This window comes from Mus caroli, unplaced genomic scaffold (assembly GCF_978045245.1).
Source record: "Mus caroli unplaced genomic scaffold, Mus_caroli_1 scaffold_8, whole genome shotgun sequence".
NCBI lineage: Eukaryota > Metazoa > Chordata > Mammalia > Rodentia > Muridae > Mus > Mus caroli.
In genome coordinates this window covers 80766397-80788289 of record NW_028227263.1, presented here as the reverse complement: position 1 = coordinate 80788289, position 21893 = coordinate 80766397, and the positions used below count along the sequence as shown (strand labels likewise).

The following is a 21893-nucleotide window of genomic DNA, read 5'->3' as shown; positions in this document are numbered from 1 at the left end:
TGTAATCACAGAAGATATCTTTTATTTAGCCCAAACTGAGACTGTTCTGGTGGGATACTTGGACAGAAACACAGACGTGAAGAAGCAGAGCTGACTTTAGGTTCTCACTCAATGTAGTATCTACCTGTTGTTAAGAGCGGTGGTACTATGAACCCTAGTAACCTTGTTTATAGCCAACACCATTGTGTAAAGACTTCTTCCTTTATCCTGACAGTTATAAAAATGAAATAAAAATAATCCTGGTTCAAGAAATGACTTCATGTAATAACTACCTTTTCTCTTATTCTTCCTAGATGATCATTAGTGCCCGAGTATCATGAGAGCTTAGAATTAAAATGCTTCTGATATGCCATGAGGTATGGCTTACCCATGCATGTATTAGGTCAGACCAAGTGCTGCGAGACGTGAGCTGTATGAGAAAGTGCCTTTCTTGTATCTTAATCAGAATGGTACTTCTCAGCTGTGTGGCCCATACAGTTGCTGATGCACCTGTAATACTGGCTGGAAGCAGGGATGTAGTGAACATACCTGGCTCTTCAAGGTCTTTCAGGGTTCTGGTTTTAGGACTATGCCCATTTTTACTTTCTCAAAAGTGCCTTTTATTCACAAAACCAAAATAGAATGAATGTATACCACAAAGTCAAGTCCACGCAGAAAGTGCGTGGTGCACTGTGTTTAATTTTATAGTTTCCTGTTTATTTGGGGCTGAAGCTGGGCTCAAAACCCAGTAGTCGTCCTGCTGCAGATTCCTAAGTGGTGGAGTTCATATATAGATGTGTCCCACCATGCCCAGCAACTTCTTGTCTTTTAGTTGTAACATAAATAACAACATTTGTTATCATAGCTGTGAGTTAGCTCAGTGGTTACTGGAACTTTTCTTACAGGAGATTACATTTTCCCCTGAAGGTGTTGTGTTAGAATTAGAAAGGTAGGACTGGAAGGCAGAAGTGTAATATCCCAGATGAAATGAGGTATCTCGGCATCAGTGAGGCAGAACTGGAATCACATGGTGGCTTGGCAAACAGAAGCTGAGGAGACGCTCAGATGCAGAAGAGAAGGCCGAGTGCTTAGGGAGGAACCCCACATTTAGGCCCTCCTGTCCTCCGGCAAAGGCTGCATGTCCCAAAAGCTCCAGGTAAAGGGTCAGTAGACTCTGTCTCTGAAGGGCCAGATGGTAAATACCTCAGTGTCTGTGGGCAGTGAGACTCAAGCTGTGGACATTTGCCAACTGTGCACTTGATGTTGAAGCTGAGCCTACAGTTACCCACCGCCAGTCTCCTTATTGGGTTCTTGGTTCCCCAGAGCTCCACCACCTTTCCAAAATGGGAACAATGTAAATAATAGGATACCTGGGGCTGACATACAGTTACGGAAACATGTGATAGAACTTTAGTTGTGCGTTTTTATGAGATGTTATTCTGAAGTGTTGCTTAAGAAATAAATTATTAATATGGCATTACAAAGAAAGGGGTAAACCACCATAACTGACATCCAAGAAATGCAGTAGAAATAGGGAAACTTCTATATTGAATACAGGCTGAGTCCTCCAGGGATTCCAGGTCGGCAAGGCTGTTTCCCAGGATATGGGGGTGTGGTCTGGGTTCTTGGCTCTCTCCTGCGACAGTCCCTTGTTAGAGATGGATGCCATGGTTGCTGTGCTCAGACTCTGACCCAGGAGAGGAACAGGGCCTCAGGGTTCAGAGGTAGGAGACGTGTCCTTTCTACTCACACTCCACTGGGGGGAAAGTTGGGCATGTGCTCACACCTAACGGAACATGAAGTCTGGGTTGGAAGACAGACCATGAGGTCACAGTCTGTAAGTATTTTAAGCAGCCTGTGCACTCTTGTACATGGGAGTTTTGTTCCCTAGGTTGCAAAGGCAGATCACTTGGGTGTCACATTTATGGCAGTGTACCAAGGTCAGGTGCTTAGCACAGTTAAACAGTTAAAGTTAATTGGTTTTCAGGTTTAAAAGACCTTAATTTTGGAACAGACTTCTAGCATCTCCATTCCAGCAGGTTGGCTGTTAGAAGCTGGTCATCAATATATTCTGTGTGTAGTTTTGATTTTTGTGTGTTACAATCTAACATAAATTTATAATTTGATGTTCTATAAATGACATAATTTGAGGTTATCCTTATATATTTGACGTAAATTTTTGTATTCTGGAAAGTCGTTGTGACTGTAATAACGGATGTGACAACTGGGGAATGCTCTCAGAATATAGGCTAGTACATCAGTCCAGATGGGAACGCTCCTTACAGGGCGTCTCCCTTTCAACCTCTGTGTCGCGGTTCAGCTTTCCCTTGTAGCAGAGTTTGGGAATGCGTTTGCGGCGAAGCCTGTATTTGGAAGGGTTGGAAGAGTTTCATTATTAACCATACACCCTGATCCCAAAAGAAAGAAAGAAGACATTTAAGTGGGCCCTGCAGTTGGACCTTGCCAGCTTCTTTGGGAAGAATCAACATAAAAATTAGGAGTATTTATATAGGTACTCACTTAGATAAATCAGAGATGGAAATAATTAAAACTTTATTCCTTTTCATCTCAGGAAGTTGCCTGTGGTTTACTGTTAGCTGCTAGGGTTGCATACATGAAGTGTGCATGACGAGGACACGTGAAGAAAACCTAGGGTGTGCATTCAGGCTTGGATCACAGCTCTCCTGCTTGTTCTGGTTGACTGTTACACAGCTCCTGGTTGTGAATCTTGGTGTAGAACACTGTTACTTACTTGGTGGTGTGGCTCTGATCACTTATTTTGTCATTAATTAAATCTTAAAGTAGTAATAGTGGTTATTTCTAAGTAATAATTCTGGTTAGTCTGGTATTTCTGGAGTTAATATTTGCTTTTTGCCTCTCGGAGTTTTTCTGGTTTCTGTTGGTAAACATAATTGACTATTGCTTACCCCCATGGGTGCCCACCCTCATGCGCTGCACACAGACATACAATTTTAAAGAAATCTTTTTAAAAAGTAATTTTTTTTCAGTCCATGAAGTATGGGAGGTCTTTCCATCTCCTAGTGTCTTCTTTAGTTTCTTTAGTATTTTATGTTTTTCATTGGAGAGGTCTAACATCCTAGGTATGCTTTATTCTAAGGTCTATAAATTCTTCCTTTTTTGAAAAAAGTTTTTCCAGCTTGATGGAATATATGTTTTTAAAGATGTATCCTAATGCTTTTCTGAGTTTCTTCAATATCCTTTACTAGGCCTCCTTTTCTACCTCTGATTTGGTTAATACGGATCTTCCCTCTCTGAGTTTGGCTACCAGTGTACTGATCCTGTGTATCTTTTCAAAGACCAACTCTGTTTCCTTGTTGTTGTTGTTTTTAATTGTTTTTTTTTTCATTTCATTAATTTCTGCTGTAACTTTGACTATTTCTTTCCATATGCTTACTTGAGTTTGGCCTGTGTTTCTTTCTGCAGGCCTTATTATATCTACCCCATTTTACATGAGCATAGCATGGTTTGATATCTGACCATCAGTGGGACATGAGGAGATGAGTGTGAGAAGGCTCAAAAAGATGTGACATTCTCCTTCTGTCTTAGTTAGGGTTTACTGCTGGGAACAGACACCACGACCAGGCAGTCTTACAAAGGCAACATTGAATTGGAGCTGGCTTACAGTTTCAGAGGCAGTGCATTATTGTCATGGTGGGAAGCATGGCAGCATGCAGACAGACTTGGTGCTGGAGAAGCCAAGACTTTTATGCTTTTATCTGAAGGAAGATAGGAGGAGGCTCTCTTTCACACTGGGCAGAGCTTGAGGCTAGGGTACCTCCAAGCCCCACCTCCATAGCCACAGACTTCCTCTAACAAGGCTGCACCTCCTCCAACAAGGTCACACCTCCTAGTAGTTGGCCTTCCCATGGGCCAAGCATATTCAAACCACTACACCTTCTTCAGATGTAAGTCATTCTCACAGGGTTCATGAGTAACCTATTTTTAAAATAGTATATGCTTGCTTTGTATCTGCATCTGCTTTTTATTTTACTTATTCATCTCTGTCTGTCTGTCTGTCTATCTTTTTTTGAAGCAAGGTCTCTATAGCTCAAGCTGGCCTGGAATTCAGTGTGTAACCCAAGCTAGCTTCGAGCACATGGCTTAAGTATGCCAACTGTTGTGATTACAGGTGTGAACCACCGCTCTCAGCTCTCCTTTTTATAGTTATACATAATTGATACTGAGTAATGAAATCAAGAAGCCATGGAAATGGAATCGTTCTCTGTGCTGCTGACCTGCCTCTCCCCGTTTCCCGTAAGAGAGATGCTCTGGTCTTCAGCGGATGCATGAGTTACTTCTTTGCCAGTAATCTTCATGCTTTCTCTCTTCTGTGACTTTTTCCCTGCTCTTATAACTCAGTCATTTTAGCGTATCTTTTTATTCTTTCTATTTTTATTTTTGGTTTTCCGAGACAGGGTTTCTCTGTGTAGCCCTGGCTGTCCTGGAACTCACTCTGTAGACCAGGCTGGCCTCGAACTCAGAAATCCGCCTGCCTCTGCCTCCCGAGTGCTGGGATTAAAGGCATGTGCCACCTGTGCACCACCATCGCCTCACCACCCAGTTGCGTATCTTTTTATTTATTTAGCCAGTACTGCCCTCAAGGTTAGTTATTGTTTGTTTAGGGAAGTTCAGGTGGTCAGAAGTAGAATGTCATAACTAAACACTATGATCAGTTTCTGTTTTAATATCATGGTAAGTACTTTTATTAAACATTTTAAAGATTTATTTATGTTTACTTTATGTGTATTAGTACTTGCCTTTGTGTGCAAGTCATACCGCATGTGTGAAGGTCAGAAGACAATGTGTGGGAGTCAGTTCTCTCTTGCATCGTGCGAATTCTGGGATTCAGACTCACAGCAAGCACCTTTACCCACTGAGCCATCTCAGCAGCTCTGAAATGATCTTAAAGGGTTTAAAAATAGTATTGTAAGTGATGTAGCTTTCTACATGTGTATGCTAAGAGTCATACACTTTATAGCTGTAGACTTAGAAACACTGCTTATAAGGCCAATTTCCAGGGCTGGAGAGGTGGCTCTGCCTTTATATTTAGTACTGCCTTCTGCCATTGATACCAGGCATACATGTGGGATGCAAACATATGCAGGTAATCACACACACACACACACACAAAATAAACTTTTTTTTAACCCCCCTTTCACTTATGGGGTCCCATTTTGTTTTTTAGAAGACAATTTAGAAGACAGTTTGTAAGATACAGCTTACAAAATCTGTTCAGAGCCCAGAAATGTATTGCAATAAATTGGTGGCTTTAAGATGCTCTTTTATCCTCCCAGCCCTCATTCTCTCAGAATTCCTCTTCCCACCGCACTCACATATGCACACGAAGTGGAGACTTGTGGTCTCATTGAATGCAGAGATAGAGGCAGGGTTAGAAAGTGGGATGTGCAGGGACTCAAGGTGGCCAGGATGTCAGTGCTCTCTTCCACTGCAGTGAGGGACTGGAGACTGGCTGGGGCATTAGGCTTCACTGTGCTTGGTGCAGCTCTATCTCAGCACACAGTATCAAATGTAAGCAGGGATACATGGCCATAAATGGGTAGCTAGATAGTTGTTTTGACCATGTAATTAATCTGGAAGGTAGAACTCAAACTGGATAATGAAATAGAGTTAAAAACCTAAATGTTTCAGTATTGTTTCTCAGGTGAAGTACCCACTTACAATGTGTGTGTACGAATGAGCAAGATAAACAGAGTCAGCATGCGTCGTCATTCATCGAGGGGAATGGTCTCACTGTAAATGAGCTTTGTGGTTTCTTCCTTTTGCTTAGAAGCACTAGGCACAGTGCGTGGGTTGTTAATACAACATAAGTTACCCATTTGCGTTCTTTCTCATTTGAAGCTTAAGAATAATACTTTTAGTAATGACTTCCCCATGAAAGTCTCCCTTACCACACAGAAGGCAAGTGGCTCCCTGCTTTTAAGTTAGTCCCATTTGGACAAAATTCCTGGTTCAGGCCTAGGTGGGCATCTGACTGCAGATGCACGTGAGGAAGGGCAGGCAGTAGGAATTGTACTTGTCATGATTGTCCTTTCTTCCAGGGATCTTCCGTTGCTGGGGCTCTGGCATGCCCACACACAGAGCAGAAGTGATTGCAGAGTGGGCTTCACAACCCAGAGAATGTGTTTTTTTAGGAAAGGTACCCATCACCCATCATGTACGACTGTTTGCTGCCAGGAATGTTCATCGTCCACATCACATCGGTTGCTTTTCAACCCTTCCTAAATTCTAACCCAAACTTAGAGATCCTTGAAGCTCATAAAGATTTGTTCAAACATTTTAAGTAGCATTCCTCACTGAAATGTTACTGCTGATGCTGTTAAAATCTGTATGTGTCTAGTCTGGAGCCTCACAGTGATTCCAACAAGGAGACTGTCATGGTGCTCTTGTGTGGTTGCTTGGCCTGGGGCTAGCCCTGGCTACTCTTTGCTCCTGGAAGTGCTGTTATGCAGAGATGGGGGTATGAGTGCCCCTTCTTTCACTCCCTTCCCTCTCACTGCCTGGAATCTCTGCTCAGGGTCCAGCTTGCTGGAGAGGCCTTCTCTGACTCACAGGTGGAAACTACACGCATCTCTGCTGCTGTTCATTTCTTTGTAGTTCTAACAAGCTCTAGTCACCATCTGAAATGTTACTAGTTATTATATGAGCTCTTGGAAAGCAGGCCATCACCTCCTGCTCTCTGAGTGGACCCAGGTCTGGAGACCTGGTTAAGTGCGTTCTTCTGACTTCAAGGGTCAGCCCTGACTAAGCCAGGCAGTGACTGTGGGTGTGTTCAAGGTGCTGAACCCAGTATAGATACATCACATCCTTCATGTAAAGCATGGGCAGTAAGTACACGCCTCAAAGGTTGTCATTAGTGCATGGTGGCATGTGCTGGATATAACTCCCAAGAAATGTTACAAAATATCAGTTGTTTGACTTCAGTTATGGTAAGGAAATGGTAATGACCTTTAAAAAACAAGACAAAGCGGGGCCCAGCACTTGGGAAGCAGAGGCAGGCGGATTTCTGAGTTCGAGGCCAGCCTGGTCTACAGAGTGAGATCCAGAACAGCCAGGGTTACACAGAGAAACCCTGTTTCGAAAAAGCCAAAAAAAAAAAAAAAAAAAAAAAAAAAAAGACAAACCTAAATGGTGACAGAGCCTACTGTCATTTCCAACAGGTTGCATAATGTGAAGCCAAAGGAAGGACAGGCTGTGCTGGGTGACTGGGGTGACCTTCTGTCTAGCACACACATTCATTCTCAAGATGACAGGCGTGTGCCCACCACACTTGGCCATTTCACTGTCTTGATTTGCGTTTTCCTCGTGGCACAGGTGTCTTTTCAGCATCCGTATCCCTCATCGTATATTGTCTTGACCACTTTTGAGTTGGTTTTCTTGGCCAGCATTAGGATCTCCGAGGGTTTTGACTTGGACAGTAACTCACCTGGTAAGTCTTCAGATATTTCTCTTTGCAGCCCTGGCTGACCTGGAGTTCACTGTATAGACCAGGCTGGCCCACAGAGATCACCAGGCTCTGATACTGTCTTTTTATGATAGAAGTTTCTGGCTTTAATAAAACCTAGTTTATCGATTCTTTCTCTTTTAAGAGTGGTGGCTTTGAAATTCTATCCAGGTGGTCATTGTTGAGGTACCTAGATTTTCTCGAGTGTGTTTTCCTTTTAGGTCTGTGACCATTTTGAGTCACTTTTTGTGAGGAGTGTCTGCTTTCATTGTTAGTGCCAGTTCCAGCAGCCTTTGTTGGGTTTCTCTCTTCTTCTGTGTGTTGACCTTTTGCCTTTGCTGGTTGCCTGCATTTTTGTTTCTTAGTACACACACACACACACACACTCATATATATTTTAAATTAAAATATAATTATGCCATTTCCTCTTTCCCTTTCCCCTATCCAACCCTTCCCACACATCCTCTCTTACATACCTGTACTGGCTATTTTTGTGTCAACTTGACACAGCTGGAGTTATCAAGGGAGAAAGGAGCTTCAGTTGAGGAAATGCCTCCATGAGATCCAACTATAAGGCATTTTCTCAATTAGTGATCAAGGGGGAAAGGCCCCTTGTGGGTGGGACCATCTCTGGGCTGGTAGTCTTGGGTTCTATAAGAGAGTAGGCTGAGCAAGCCAGAGGAGGCAAGCCAGTAAAGAACATCCCTCCATGGCCTCTGCATCGGCTCCTGTTTTCTGACCTGCTTGAGTTCCAGTCCTGACTTCCTTTGGTGATGAACAGCAGTATGGAAGTGTAAGCCGAATAAACCCTTTCCTCCCCAACTGCTTCTTGGTCATGATGTTTGTGCAGGAATAGAAACCCTGACTAAGACAATACCTAAATACATAAATGCAACCTATTTAGTCTATATAAAGTTACTCGTACACATGTGATTTCAGGGTTGACCGTCTGGTATTGGATAACCAATTTGGAGGCTTTTCTCTGGGGAAGACTATTTCTCCCTTTCTACATTGTTTAGTTGTTTGTATTTCTTATATAGGGTTGAAGCCTCCTGTGATTTCCCCTGGCATATCATCATGTCTGTTGGCGCTGTTCTTATTTAGGTCTTATTTATGCAGCCACGATGATGAGATTGCATGGGTGTCTGTGAAATGCAGCCTCACAATAAGTTTCCTGTTCCCGACTCTTAGACTATTTTCATGTCTCCTTTTGATACGACTGAGACATGAGTACAAGACTTAGGTTGTAGGTACGTCAGTTGGGCTGACAGCCCGCCCTCATTTGTGCTCTGCGTTTGGATTGGCTTTGTTTTCCTGTGATGGTTGCCATCTGTTGTAAAGAGGGGTTTCCTTAATGAGGGGTGAGGACTGCACTTATCTGTGGGTATGAGGACAAATATTTAGAATGCAGTTATGGATTATTCTGGTTTAGTAAAATGGTAGCTATAGGTTTTCTTCTAAGATCCATGACGTCACTAGTCCTAGACACTTAGTTAGGTTTCCAGTACCAACCATGATTTCCCACTTGTTGAGTGTCCCTGAAATCTAATTAGAGAACTGTTGGTTATCACCAACATATAATGCCTTGGTGCTCATTATTTTAGTTCATAGGCTCATAACTGGATGTGACTGTTGGTCTCCTCCTTCCCTTGGAAGCTTGCATGGTGCTTTCTGGCACCTCCAGACCCCATATCCAAGGTACGTGGTATCCTGAGCAGTATGGACCTAGCTTCTACTTCTGGGAGGCAACCCGCTGCCTAGGAGCTCAAAAGAGGGCTTTTCATGCTTGTTGTTGAGGTTTTGTTGCATAGTAAATGGCTCTTAGGGCAAGCATCGTCAGCCCAGATGGAAACATTTTATTTCAATTCTGTGTGCATGTGTGTGTGTCCCCACCTGCCCTACCCATGCAGGGTAGAGACACCCCTCAAATGATGGAAGTATTTAGGGATAGTTCTGCTTTTAATGCATGAAGTTGAAAAGGGAGTTTTTGAGGTAAACGCTAAGACTCTTAACAATCCCTACAAGCTCTTTGGACATCCATTCCAGTATGCCAATTAAAGAGACCAGCAGAAGAGAATTAGCATGACCGCTGGTGAAAGGAACAGATGAAGCAGTTCAGGGACCCAGGGTCTATCTTTGGGGTACTGACAGTTCCGTAGATTTAAGTCGAGGAAGAAAGGATTGCTCAGGGGACAGGATGATTCTTAAAAGATGCCTTGCTTCTGCTCCGGGGTGGAGTCTGCTCCACGGTTCTGTTGTTGAGGAAATCCAAAGCAGGTAGAGGAAATGGTGAGGGAATGACCTGTCTTCTAAAGCAGTCTGACAGGCACAAGACAAGGCAGAGATGTCCTTACACACTCTTAGTTCCCCTGTCAATGCTGAGTGAGGAGAATGCCCTGGCAAAATTAGCTTCTAAGTGCTTGTTTATAAGCAGTGCGAGGCAAGCCTCCAGTTTGTGCTATGCTTCTGGACTGCAGGGCTGGGTATAGATAGGCCTGTGATGTGTCCTCTTCCCTACACTTTGCTCTCAGAGGCCTCCCTCAGGGTCTTCAGATGCAAATGCCATGCCTCTAGTTTATCTGTTATTTTTTTATTGGTTGGCTTTGAATTGGGATATAATACTTGATAAACTCTATAAACTAGAAAAACACAAAATATGTAGAATGAATTTTACAATAAAAACAAAAATCCTAGAGAGCCATGACCTTGTAGACTGTAGTATTTGACCTATAGATTTTTGTCTTTCTATCTTTCTCATCCCTCTCTCCCCACTACACTTCCTAATTTGGTAGTTTTCCACAAAAGAACTAGAGTTCTCCCTTCCTTGAGATCTGACCCTCCTGTGTGTTCATGTGTCTGCTCCCACCCCCATCTCCCTACCACACTTCTCCCTGTAACTTGTGTTCCCTTCGGATTTTGTTTTGCTTTGTTTTGGCAACCCTTCTGCTAGAACTGGAGTCATTTAATCATACAGAGATGCTTGCTGTGTTGCTACCTGACTCACATTGACTAGAGTTACTACCCAGTGCTTTGAGGGAGCTGTGAGGATTGGATCCTGGCACTTCCTATGTTAAGGCCCTTCCTAGGTACCCTTTCAGCAAGCCAGGCCCCACCTTATCCTTTATTTATTTATTTATTTTTACTGGATCTTTGAGGTTCTCACTCTACACAGTATCATCCAGAAGAGAGTAAACACTTGATGCCACCTCTGGATAGGACTTTTCATTAGAAGATAATTCTATAATTCTATGTATAATTCATCCCACACTGCATGGCCATGATTGCTTCTTTATAATAATAATGATGGGGTAGAGAAGAAAATGACAAACACACATTTCCTCTGACATGGAATCTGGCATGAAACCAGAGGTAGTATACTTTAGGATGAGAACGAGAGCAGGGCACCGGGGGTGGGGGGTGAATATGAGCAATGTATAACAAACACTACATTATACAAGTCAGACGAACCCAGCGTTGTCTACACCAACCAAAGCAAAAATTAATAAAGGACATGATGTTAGAGAGCTTGGGTGACTGAGATGGGGCTCTGTGCAGTTTTCTGAGGACAGTTATCATAACCTTATCTTGTGATTACTTAAACCGAGGGAGCAGTACTCACAGAACTGTTTGTTCTATAGTCCATGCTGTGTGTGCTGCATTATACAAAGTTCTTAAGTCCTACCAGCAGCTCTTGTTTAACTTCGCCAAGCTCAGTTCTCAGTGACTCTGAAATGGGCCTGGTTTCTCTACTAAATATTCCGATTTCCGAATTGGAATCTAACCAGTGAGGCTCAGAAATATAGTTCACAATTTTTACCATTATAAGCCCAGTTTAATTCTCATGAAGATTTTAGTTTTATGAATGAAGTCCTTAAAATGCAAAGTACATACTCTTGAATTTAATTGAGTGAAAATTGGCAATACCAACACAAAACTAATTAGGGGAAAACTAAGAGGGTTGTGTAGGACAACCATATGTCCCAAGAGCCTGGAACGGCTCAGTATGTGCTGGACAGCTGACCTAGTTATTAACACATGCCTGCTTTCAAAGTTCTGCTTTGCGGTGTGAATTATCTGTGGGGGTGTTGCCATGTAAGAATATTGATTTAAATATCTAAAATGTGGGAGTGACTATTTAAATTAGTACTGTTAAATTAATATTGTTTTGAAACCATTTTTTAGAACAAAAGGTAAGAAAGTTTTGCATAATGGAACTCTAATGCAGACAAGAGAGTGTGCACCCATCTGGAGCAGCGATAGCATACTGATGTACTGTATCTAATGAGGCGCAGTAATGTAAACAGCTCGCAGGAAGAACAGGGGCCGAGTGAGCATGCTGGCATTTGTTGCCAAGGACATGGGATACTTGCTAATGAAAACTCTAGAAGGCATTTGCTAGGGAAGATTAGATGTGGGCAGTTGATGACTGTTCCCAGCTGTGCTGGAAGTTCCTGGGAATAGCATGACCTTGCAATTACTCGGCTTTCGTTTACAACCGAGTGGCACAGGTCCTGAGATATCTTAGAGCAGGGAGATGCCTCTGCTGGAGCCAAGATGGTAGAGGGACTTTGTGAGACAAAGAATAAGGGCTGTTTCAACACTGGAACGCAACCCATAAGTTTTTAAATGTTTTAAACATTTACAAAGGGTTCTGTGATTTTTAAAAGAAGGAATAACCTTGTAATTATTAAATAAAAGATTTTCATTAGCTAATGTTTTGTTTACTAAGTACCTTTTAACTTTCTGTTATAGTATTCTTTTTTTAAATTTTTTCCTTTCTTTTCTTTTCTCTTTCTTTCTTTCTTTCTTTCTTTCTTTCTTTCTTTCTTTCTTTCTTTCTTTCTTTCTTTCTTTCTTTCTTTCTTTCCTGGTTTTGGGTTTTTGGAGACAGGGCTCTTCTGTGCAACCCTGGCTGTCCTGGAACTTGCTCTGTAGACCATGCTGACCTCTAACTCACAGAGATCCACCTGCCTCTGCCTCCAAAGTGCTGGGGTTAAAGGCATGCACTACCACCACCTTGCTTTATAGTGTGTTCCTCTTAACATTCAATTTATAAATGATTGAGGTACTGTGTGATAATAAAATGCTCTTAAACTCTAAATTTGGTGTGTGTACACATATTTACAAGTATATATTTAGATAATGTTTGCCTATATAGCCTAGATTGCCTGGACCTCCTGAGTACTGGGATTACAGGTACGCATCACCATGCCAGGTTTAAAAAAACCTTTTTTGAGTAGGGTCTCATATAGTCCAGGTTAGCCTTAGACTTGCTATGTATACCAAGGATGAACTTTAACTTCTAACCCCCCTGCCTTCACCTTTTGAGTGTCAGTATCATAGGTATTCCTACCGTGTCCAATTTTGTGCTGTACTAGGATTGAATCTAACCCAAGGCTCTGTGCATCTTAGTCAAGCATTCTACATCTTAGCCTCTCAAAATGTTTTTTGTAATGAAAGACATCAGCCTTTCAGAAATCATGGAACTTCCTGAAAGTTAAGATTATTCTAGGAATGTCTTGTGTTTCCTTCAGTGTATCAGCTGGATGGCTTCTTTGTGTAAAAGTCATGTTTGGTTGCAGTCGCAATAAACATACAGAAGAAATCTGTTGGACAGCACGGGGGCCACTAGCCAACCAGAGCGTGGACTTTGTTGTTGTTGTTCACTTTCTCTTCAACCCCACTTATTTGTATCTTGTAATGAATTTAATTGGTTTAAAGATAGATATAACACAAGATTCCTTCCAGTCAAACTTTAAGGCCCCTACAGCAACTTAACTTTAAAATTCTCAGCCTATTTTAATTCTTCCATAGCCAGCTAGTGAATACTGCCCCCCATATTGCTATCATTACTAGGTACTAGATAGATCCTATCTAGACTCTAGAAACTGAGAAAGTATGGCAAAAGATTGCCTCTAAGACACTTTAGAAATGTGTATGTATCCTTGCAAGTCTGTAAGAAGTAATTGGCCAGACAGAAAGAAACAGCCACCCATGGGAGTGTATTGCAAAGAGGGTGTCTGTTGGCACCCTCCTTCTACATGTCGGATATTATCTAGATAAAATAAAATCAGATTATGGTAGGAACTGTAAGTACTACACTAAAGACAGTACAAAAGGACAAAAAAAGGACCAAAAAAAAGTTTTTTGTTTGTGTTTTAAAGTGCTAATGCTCTTAGATTTGAAAATATATCATGGTTAGAGGATTCTAACCTTGTCTGCATGCACTATTTGCCATATTTAATATATCATGTTAGCCTTTATCAACAATTTAACATTGAAATAATTCAACAACTTCTCAATATCTTGCTATGCTTAAAGGTTAAATACTCCATCATGAATCTGTCAGATATATATTAAGCATCTTAAAACATGTCAAGCCCAGGTCAGTTCCTGGTGACAAAGTCAATAAACGTCAGAGCCTTCTAGTACCGAGACTTTGTGCGTGGTAATGCTGGATTGTGCCCTGTGTATTTTGGATCAAGTGTTACTGTCTTCTCTCATGTTAGAGAGGCATAGTCTTCAAAATATTCTAGGAAAAGAAAAGTGCGAGATAAATGTGAGCCTGCATTATCTGAAGATCTTTTCTTTATCCTTTCTTGGTGGATAGTTTAGCTGGGAAGGTAAATGTTTATTGAGGATGGTTTTCTCTTTCCCTGCTTTGGAAAACATTGTGCTATCAGTAGTATCTGCATCCAGTATCATTGTAGCTTAAGTTCTTAAAGTCTGTGTGTGTGTGTGTGTGTGTGTGTGTGTGTGTGTGTGTGTGTGTGTGTGTGAGAGAGAGAGAGGGGGGGGTGAGGATGTGGCGAAAGAGATGGGGCAGCGTGGTGCAGCATTCTTGTGGATGTCAGAAGACAGCTTTGTGGGGTTGATTCTCTCCTCTCCTGCCCTGACATGGGACCCAGAGGTCAGACTCGGGTCATCAGGCTCACCTGGCACAAACCTCACACTGACTACCAACCAGATCCCTCTTGAGATGGTTTTAGTTGTTTTGTCCTTGGCATTCTAACTTGCATTCCTTATGCCAAGTACCTAGGGCCTGACCAAGTGTACAGGTCCTGGAATTCTGAACTCATTTTCATGCTCTCTCTAGAATGATTATTACATTGTTATTTATCCCAGGTTCCTTGGGAGATTCTTCACTATCTTGAACGCTATCCCCCAAGTTTAATTTCAAGGCCTTTTCTCTGCTCTCTCTCTATATATATCAAAAGTCTCAGGATGGACACACACATACACACATCAAGCCTCTTTGAGGGATGAGCAGTGGGGTCTGTGCTAGATGACAGGGACAATGCACTCAGTTACTTTCTTACAGTTTTGATTGTGAGCATAGCCTTCAATGGCTGCACCATCTCTCCAGCCCTCGGTTAATTTTTCAGGAAACTAAACTTATGTGATTTAGAATCAAGAAGTGACTACTGACAAGAAGAAAAATAGCCTGTAGATAATCATTTACCTTCAGAAAGAAGTATTGCAAGTGATGATCTTTAGTGTTGAAATCTATTTCTGTTACCTACCAATCCTGATTTAGTTACAGCTCTTGGTCGATACTCCCTGGTGCATTTTTAACAGAAGTATGCCACCACTCCTGTGTAGAAGACAGAACAGCTTAGAATGTGTCCATGCAGATTCTGGTTTCTCCAACTTCTCTTCTACTTCCTGCCGCTGTGGTTCCTGACTCTGTACAGAGAACCTGGGGATCTTGCTGTCCTACATCCTCCGCTCTTCTGTTCTCCCTGTGTTCCTGCCCCACAGCCCTGTCGTTGTGGCACTCTAGCTAAGGGAGTTGGCTGTTGGCCTCCATCCTCCTTCACTTGATCTCATTGCCTCAGGAAGTAGGGACATCTCTCATGTGCAGCGACTTCTCTTGACCCATTCTCTTCATGTTGTGTGTTCATTACTTTTATGCTTCTTTATTTCCTTTCATGGAGACATTTGAGAAGAGAAGAGGGCAAATTATGCAAGTTCTGACACCCATATTTTAGCTGTAACTCTCCAGTTACCTTCTCAGAATGCCCCATTGGCTGCTGTGTGGGGCAAATTACCCACCAGGCTTGAATTTGAAGTCAGAGGGAGAGGGTCTGAGACCTGGCAGGGAGAGGAACTGTACATCTATACATGCTTCTGACTGGTCTCATCTAATTTAGAAAGCCAAGTCAATGGTTTGGATGTTTTTATTCTTGTAAATATCGTTCAATAATTTTGGTATTTCCTCAATTTGCTGTGTAAGTTTGGAAGTGATGAGCAGACAGAATGGAGTAGTGCATGTATTGGAGCAAACACACATCAGCGGTCTCTGTTCTGAAGCTTGTCAGCTGATACACACCACGGCCGAACACCTCACCATGTGGAGTCAGTGTGGTGTCCAGTGGCTCCTGTGAAGTGGGAGCCATGGCATCTTAAGAGTTTAGAGGCTCAGTTACCTTTGGGGCTTATGGTTATAAAATATGTTTATGAATATGAAATATGAAAGACTTTTAGTACCTGTACAGAAAATTTCTAAATTCCAGTCATCATTTTGAGTTCTGGAATCTTGCTATGGCGCTGCCCTGCAGTTAGAAAGAAATCAGTAAAGGCACTGCTGCCAAGTTGAGGAAGTTGTCTCATCCTTGCAGCTGGATACATCTGAATCTGCTTTTGCCAGTTACTTCTCTGGCCCAGCCATGTGTCGTGGAGGAGTGGGATCGGGCAGTGTGCCTTATGTCTCTGACTTTCTCTCCGAAGTCTTTGTTTATAGTAGGGAGCCTGAGAGGCACGGTAGTGCCCACTGTGCGCTATGATCCAGTTGGCTGAGCAGCAACAAGCAAAAACCCACCACTTATGGTGGCCCATAGTACACTGGTTCCCCTGATCACATGAGAGAGTTGCAGTTGGTCTTTGTTCTCTTAAATTAGATAGACTCTTTTTAAATGCTTTCTTAATTTCTTTTTAACTTCCATTTTCTTTATGGTTTTGTTTTATTTATTTATTTTTGTTTTTGAGACAGGATCTGATTACATATCTGACTCTTCTGGAACTCACTATGTAGACCAGGCTAGCCTTGAACTCACAGAGATCCATCTGTCCCTGCCTTCCGGGTGCTGAGATTAAAGGTGTACGATACCACACCTGGCCATCTATTTCTTTTTTAAAAAGAAGCTGGTGGTGGTGGTGGTCAGAACAACAACAACAAAACACCTCATCTGCAGAGCTTTGCTCACAGACCCAGAGCTGCAGCTCTCATAATTTTGGGCAGGGTCCTTAGCCCTCGGGGCCATTCACTGGCTAATGTCCCATTGAAATGTTACATTAGGCTATTCCTATCCGTTAACGTCTGATCTTACGCGGTTGCTACTGACTGGGTGAGTCTAGGCCTTCTGGGTGCTGTCCCCTTGTGTTTAGAGTTAGTGGCCGTCTGAGGAGATGTAAGGACGGAGTGACACTTACTTATGCAGTTCTAAACCAGAGTCTTCTCTTTCCTTAACAGATGCAGCAGCTTTTTTACGAGAATTATGAACAGAACAAGAAAGGGTACATTAGAGATCTCCATAGCAGTAAAATCCACCGAGCGATCACCTTACACCCCAACAAAAACCCACCCTACCAGTACAGGCTACACAGTTACATGCTCAGCCGCAAGATCGCCGAGCTGCGCCATCGCACGATCCAGCTCCACCGGGAGATCGTCCTGATGAGCAAGTACAGCAGCACGGAGATCCAAAAGGAAGACCTCCAGCTGGGCATCCCCCCCTCCTTCATGCGCTTCCAGGCCCGCCAGCGAGAGGAGATCCTGGAGTGGGAGTTCCTCACTGGGAAATACTTATACTCAGCCACAGATGGCCAGCCTCCCCGAAGAGGGATGGACTCAGCACAGAGGGAGGCCTTGGATGACATTGTCATGCAAGTGATGGAGATGATCAATGCCAATGCCAAGACTCGCGGGCGCATCATTGACTTCAAGGAGATCCAGTATGGCTATAGGCGTGTGAACCCCATGTATGGGGCAGAGTACATTCTGGACCTGCTGCTCCTGTATAAGAAGCACAAAGGGAAGAAGATGACGGTCCCTGTGAGGCGGCACGCGTACCTGCAGCAGACCTTCAGCAAGATCCAGTTTGTGGAGCACGAGGAGCTGGATGCACAAGAGCTGGCAGACAAAATCAACCAGGACTCTGGGTCCCTGTCATTCCTGTCCAATTCCTTGAAGAAGCTCGTTCCCTTCCAGCTTCCTGGATCCAAGACAGAGCACAAAGAACCCAAAGAAAAGAAGATCAACATTCTGATCCCGTTGTCTGGGCGCTTCGACATGTTTGTGAGGTTCATGGGGAACTTTGAGAAGACGTGTCTCATTCCAAATCTGAACGTGAAGCTGGTCATTCTGCTTTTCAACTCTGACTCTAACCCCGACAAGGCCAGACAGGTCGAACTGATGCGAGATTACCGAGTCAAGTACCCTAAGGCTGACATGCAGGTCCTGCCTGTGTCTGGAGGGTTTTCAAGAGCACTGGCCCTAGAAGTAGGCTCTTCCCAGTTTAACAATGAGTCTTTGCTCTTCTTCTGTGATGTGGACCTGGTGTTTACAGTGGAATTTTTACAGAGGTGCCGAGCCAACACAGTGCTAGGGCAGCAGATCTATTTCCCAATCATCTTTAGCCAGTACGATCCAAAGATTGTTTATAGTGGGAAGGTTCCCAGTGACAACCATTTTGCCTTTACTCAGAAAACAGGTTTCTGGAGAAACTATGGGTTTGGCATCACTTGTATTTACAAGGGAGATCTTGTCAGAGTGGGTGGCTTCGATGTCTCCATCCAAGGCTGGGGGCTGGAGGATGTGGACCTCTTTAACAAGGTTGTCCAGGCAGGGTTGAAGACATTCAGGAGCCAGGAGGTTGGAGTCGTTCACATCCACCACCCTGTCTTCTGTGACCCTAATCTGGACCCCAAACAGTATAAAATGTGCTTGGGGTCGAAAGCATCCACGTTTGGGTCCACGCAGCAGCTGGCCGAAATGTGGCTAGAAAAGAATGACCCCAGTTACAGCAAAGGTGGCAGCCACGGCTCTGCCAGGACAGCCTGACTCTGGCCCCACTGCGGAGGACGTTTTTTAATTGCCTAATTTATTTTTAAAAAGTTTTTGTATAATCAGTTTTTGAAGTCCATACAAGGATATATTTTCCAAGTGGTTTTCTTACACAGGACTCCTTAAAGATTGAGCTTTTTGAACAAAAATGTGATCAATGTTTGCCTTCGAACACACCTTGCTGAACGCTATGTAGCCCCAGCTTAATCCTGACTTGAAGCATACCCGATGAACAAAACTTTGTTATAAGAATTTTTTTGTTTTTGTTTTTTACATTTCTTTTCCAGACAATTCCCCTGTCTCTATAGTCCTAAGGCAGAAAACTGGAACATTCCTAGGAAGTCTTGTCACCATGATCAGAGCACTGTAACCCTGGTCGATGCTGAGACTGTTAACCTGTCTCTGGGAAATGTTCTGCTGTGACTGTTAACCTGTCACCTTTGCACAAACTCCACCTTTTTCCTTTTATTTTTTTTTAAAAAAAACTGTTTGGTTTTTTTTTAAGCCATCTTGAGTTCCAGTCATAAAGTAGGCAACATGATAGTAGTTGCATTGTCACTCTCTCCAGGACAGCTTTCCAAATTTGATTATTCCCCCACGTGCTCCACCCACTGAGGGTCACATAGGCTTTCCCAGCGGGAGGTGGAGGGAAGCACAGAGGTGCTCACCCCACTAACTCCCGTGGCCTCAATGGACCTGGCACTGAAGTCCAAGAAGGACTTGGCATTTTCTCTGCCCCAACCCTTCTTTTTAGAGGGTGCAGTATTATTAAGGGGGACAGAGTGGCTGTTAGCAGTGTAATGAGTGCGAGCTAAACAGACAAACCTCTAATGGAAGTGTGAGGGAAGCTGGGGCTCTGCTCTCTGTCCTGTGCTGTGGATGGAGATGACTGCTTCATTTTTTAATTACTGGGTTTTCTATCTCGTTATATGAAATACCTTTAATTTATTTAATACCCATTGTTTAGATCTCTGCCATTTTGAGTACTTGTCAGTTACTAGTATTTATGTGCACGGTGAGTGTGGTTAGAATATTTTATTTGCAGTAAACTGATCTCCAAAGATTTCCTTTTGAAAACACTTTTTCCTCATCCTTAATTTTTACATTCCCGTCTTACTAAAGATTAAGTGTTCTTTGATAATTTTGGTGCTCATGTGTTTTGGGGACAAAGGTGAAATGAGTCTGTTGTTACACAAAGTGTTTGTTTTCAACTCACAGATCCAATGTGCCTTAATAATTTGTTTCCATTTAGAGTTCAGACAGTTGATAGAGTTGCCATTTTTAATATACATCATTGGAGATCTGCTTATTTGTAAATAGCCTATTGCACACTCGAACAAATAAACCAGTGGACAGTATTTTTCTATTGTACTCTGCAGACCCATTTTGTCTCATTATTTGTGTTGGTTGAAGACTTACATTTGGAGAGTAAAACACTGAAGCACAGACTTCCTTCCAGCCTTTGCAGCTCTGAGTCAGTGCTTCTGTGGCTGCAGGGGGAGTGGCGAGGAGCGAACTCCTCAAGGAGGAGCTGCTGACTCCTGTGTGAAGACCAGAGGGACTCAGACCAGGCCAGGCCTCTGCCTGGCCCTTGGCTACCAATCACTTTCATCTGCCAGGAGATCACCTGTTAAGCATGATCCCATGTAAAAACCATCAACACCGATAGCTTGGGGTTCTAGGCTCCATCTAGCCAGAGAAAAACTTGCACAGCAGTTACTGTAGATTCAGAAGTCAAGTGCTATTCGCCAGGTTCCGTAGATGACAGTTACACCCTGAGAGAGGCATCCACAGTGTGACGACACTTAGGTCCAGAACAATGGCATCATGCTCATAGAACTGCTGTAATCTGCCTAGCTGCCATCCAGTCCCTGCAGGTTGTTGGGTTTGCTTGTCTTTTTTTCACGGAGGAAGCTTAAGCCATCTGTCTTTACCCACAGATGATGCTGTGCATTGCTGTGCACCAGTGTTCTGACACCACACTGTGTGCTTCGGGGCAGGAGACACACAGAGCAGAGGGACACCAGGCTAAACCTGCTCCTTCCTCCTCTACCCCCACTGACCGTCTACCATGTGTCTTGGTGACGTTGGTCTCCCCTGCTCCCCAGCTATCTCCAGGAATGCCATTGGTCCCTTTCCCAGTTCCGTGCCTCTGCTAAAACCTGTGATATCTGTTGCCTCCCCAAGTTCAAGTCTTGTCCCATCACTCCATGGTGTCTCCAGTGTCCTTCCAGGGGCTATTCTCAGTAATTCTTCTTGTCTCAGGCCCTCAGTGTGCACACTGCCTGGTGACCTACTCAGGACACCTCCTATAGACACACAGTAGCCTTTGCCACACTGAAACACCCCAGTATCTACACAGACGTCGCCTTAGATCCTCCCACCCTGAGTGGATGTGACTGGTTGAACTTAATCCTTCTCTCAGGCCACTTCCCCTTCATCAGAGCTCCTGGAAGTTGCATCTGGGCTTCTTGGTGTTCCTGGTTCCCTGGTGTGTTGGGAACAGTGCTGACTAGGCTTCCCAATGGGATTCCCACAAAATCCCGTAGTCATTGCATGTGTTGAAGTCTGCCACCCTCACCGTGGACCAATACTGCCCTTGAGCCCCAGAAAAGCTTTCAGTTTATGCCACTGTTTCTCACTTGCCAATACTTTGTTCTGCCTGGGTTGCTTTGAGACAAGATCTCACTATATGACTGACTTGAAACTCACTCTGTAGACCAGGCTGGCCTCAAATCAGAGATCACCTGCATCTGCCTCCTGAGAGCTGGGATTAAAGGCATGTGCCCTCAAGCCCAGCTGTGTTATCTTATTTTTAATAAAATGTATTAAGGAATTAGAATGGCCCATATATTCTAGGCACATTTTAACATTTTTTGGTAATGTTTTTTTAGATTAAGAATGTGTAGTTAAGGCCCAGGGCATAGGTTATTGTGCAGAAGGGCATGCAGATAGAAGCTTCTCTTTCCATCCATCCTCCCAGCCCAAGACGTCCCATAGTGGACCACCAGATTTGTGTGCATCTTAATGAAGGAAGTGGGTGCATTTGTGTATGCAATGAAACAAAGAGTGTATCCTATAACAGACCCTGGCAGGAATGTCTTTGGGTTCTTGGGATGTTTCAGGGCAGAGCAGAGTTTCATGGCCCTCTGCTACCTGGAGGCATTTGGGCTGAAAGGGCTGGCAAGTGTGAGTGCAGTGGTTGGAGGAGTCAGTCCCAAGAGTGGTGGACTAGGATGGTCACAGAAAGCCATGGCAGGTGTTGGTAACTGGTACATCTCATTCGGAAGGAAGAAGCATTTTGCTGGACCTCATAGCCTGGGCCAGGGTAAGGCTGGCACTGGGCCTTGAGCCACAATACCCTGA

The 21893-nt window shown here is 43.5% G+C and overlaps 1 protein-coding gene across 1 annotated transcript in view; it reads left to right on the top strand.

Moving 5' to 3' along the window:
• The window catches only part of Chsy1 (chondroitin sulfate synthase 1), a 69901-nt gene extending 49986 nt beyond the window's left edge, over positions 1 to 19915 (top strand). The window contains exon 3 of the mRNA XM_021167524.3: positions 16935 to 19915. Coding sequence (XP_021023183.1) covers positions 16935 to 18524 — 1590 coding nt within the window. The 3' untranslated portion in view covers positions 18525 to 19915. The remainder of the gene's footprint in view (positions 1 to 16934) is intronic.
• The last annotated feature ends 1978 nt before the right edge of the window (positions 19916 to 21893 follow it).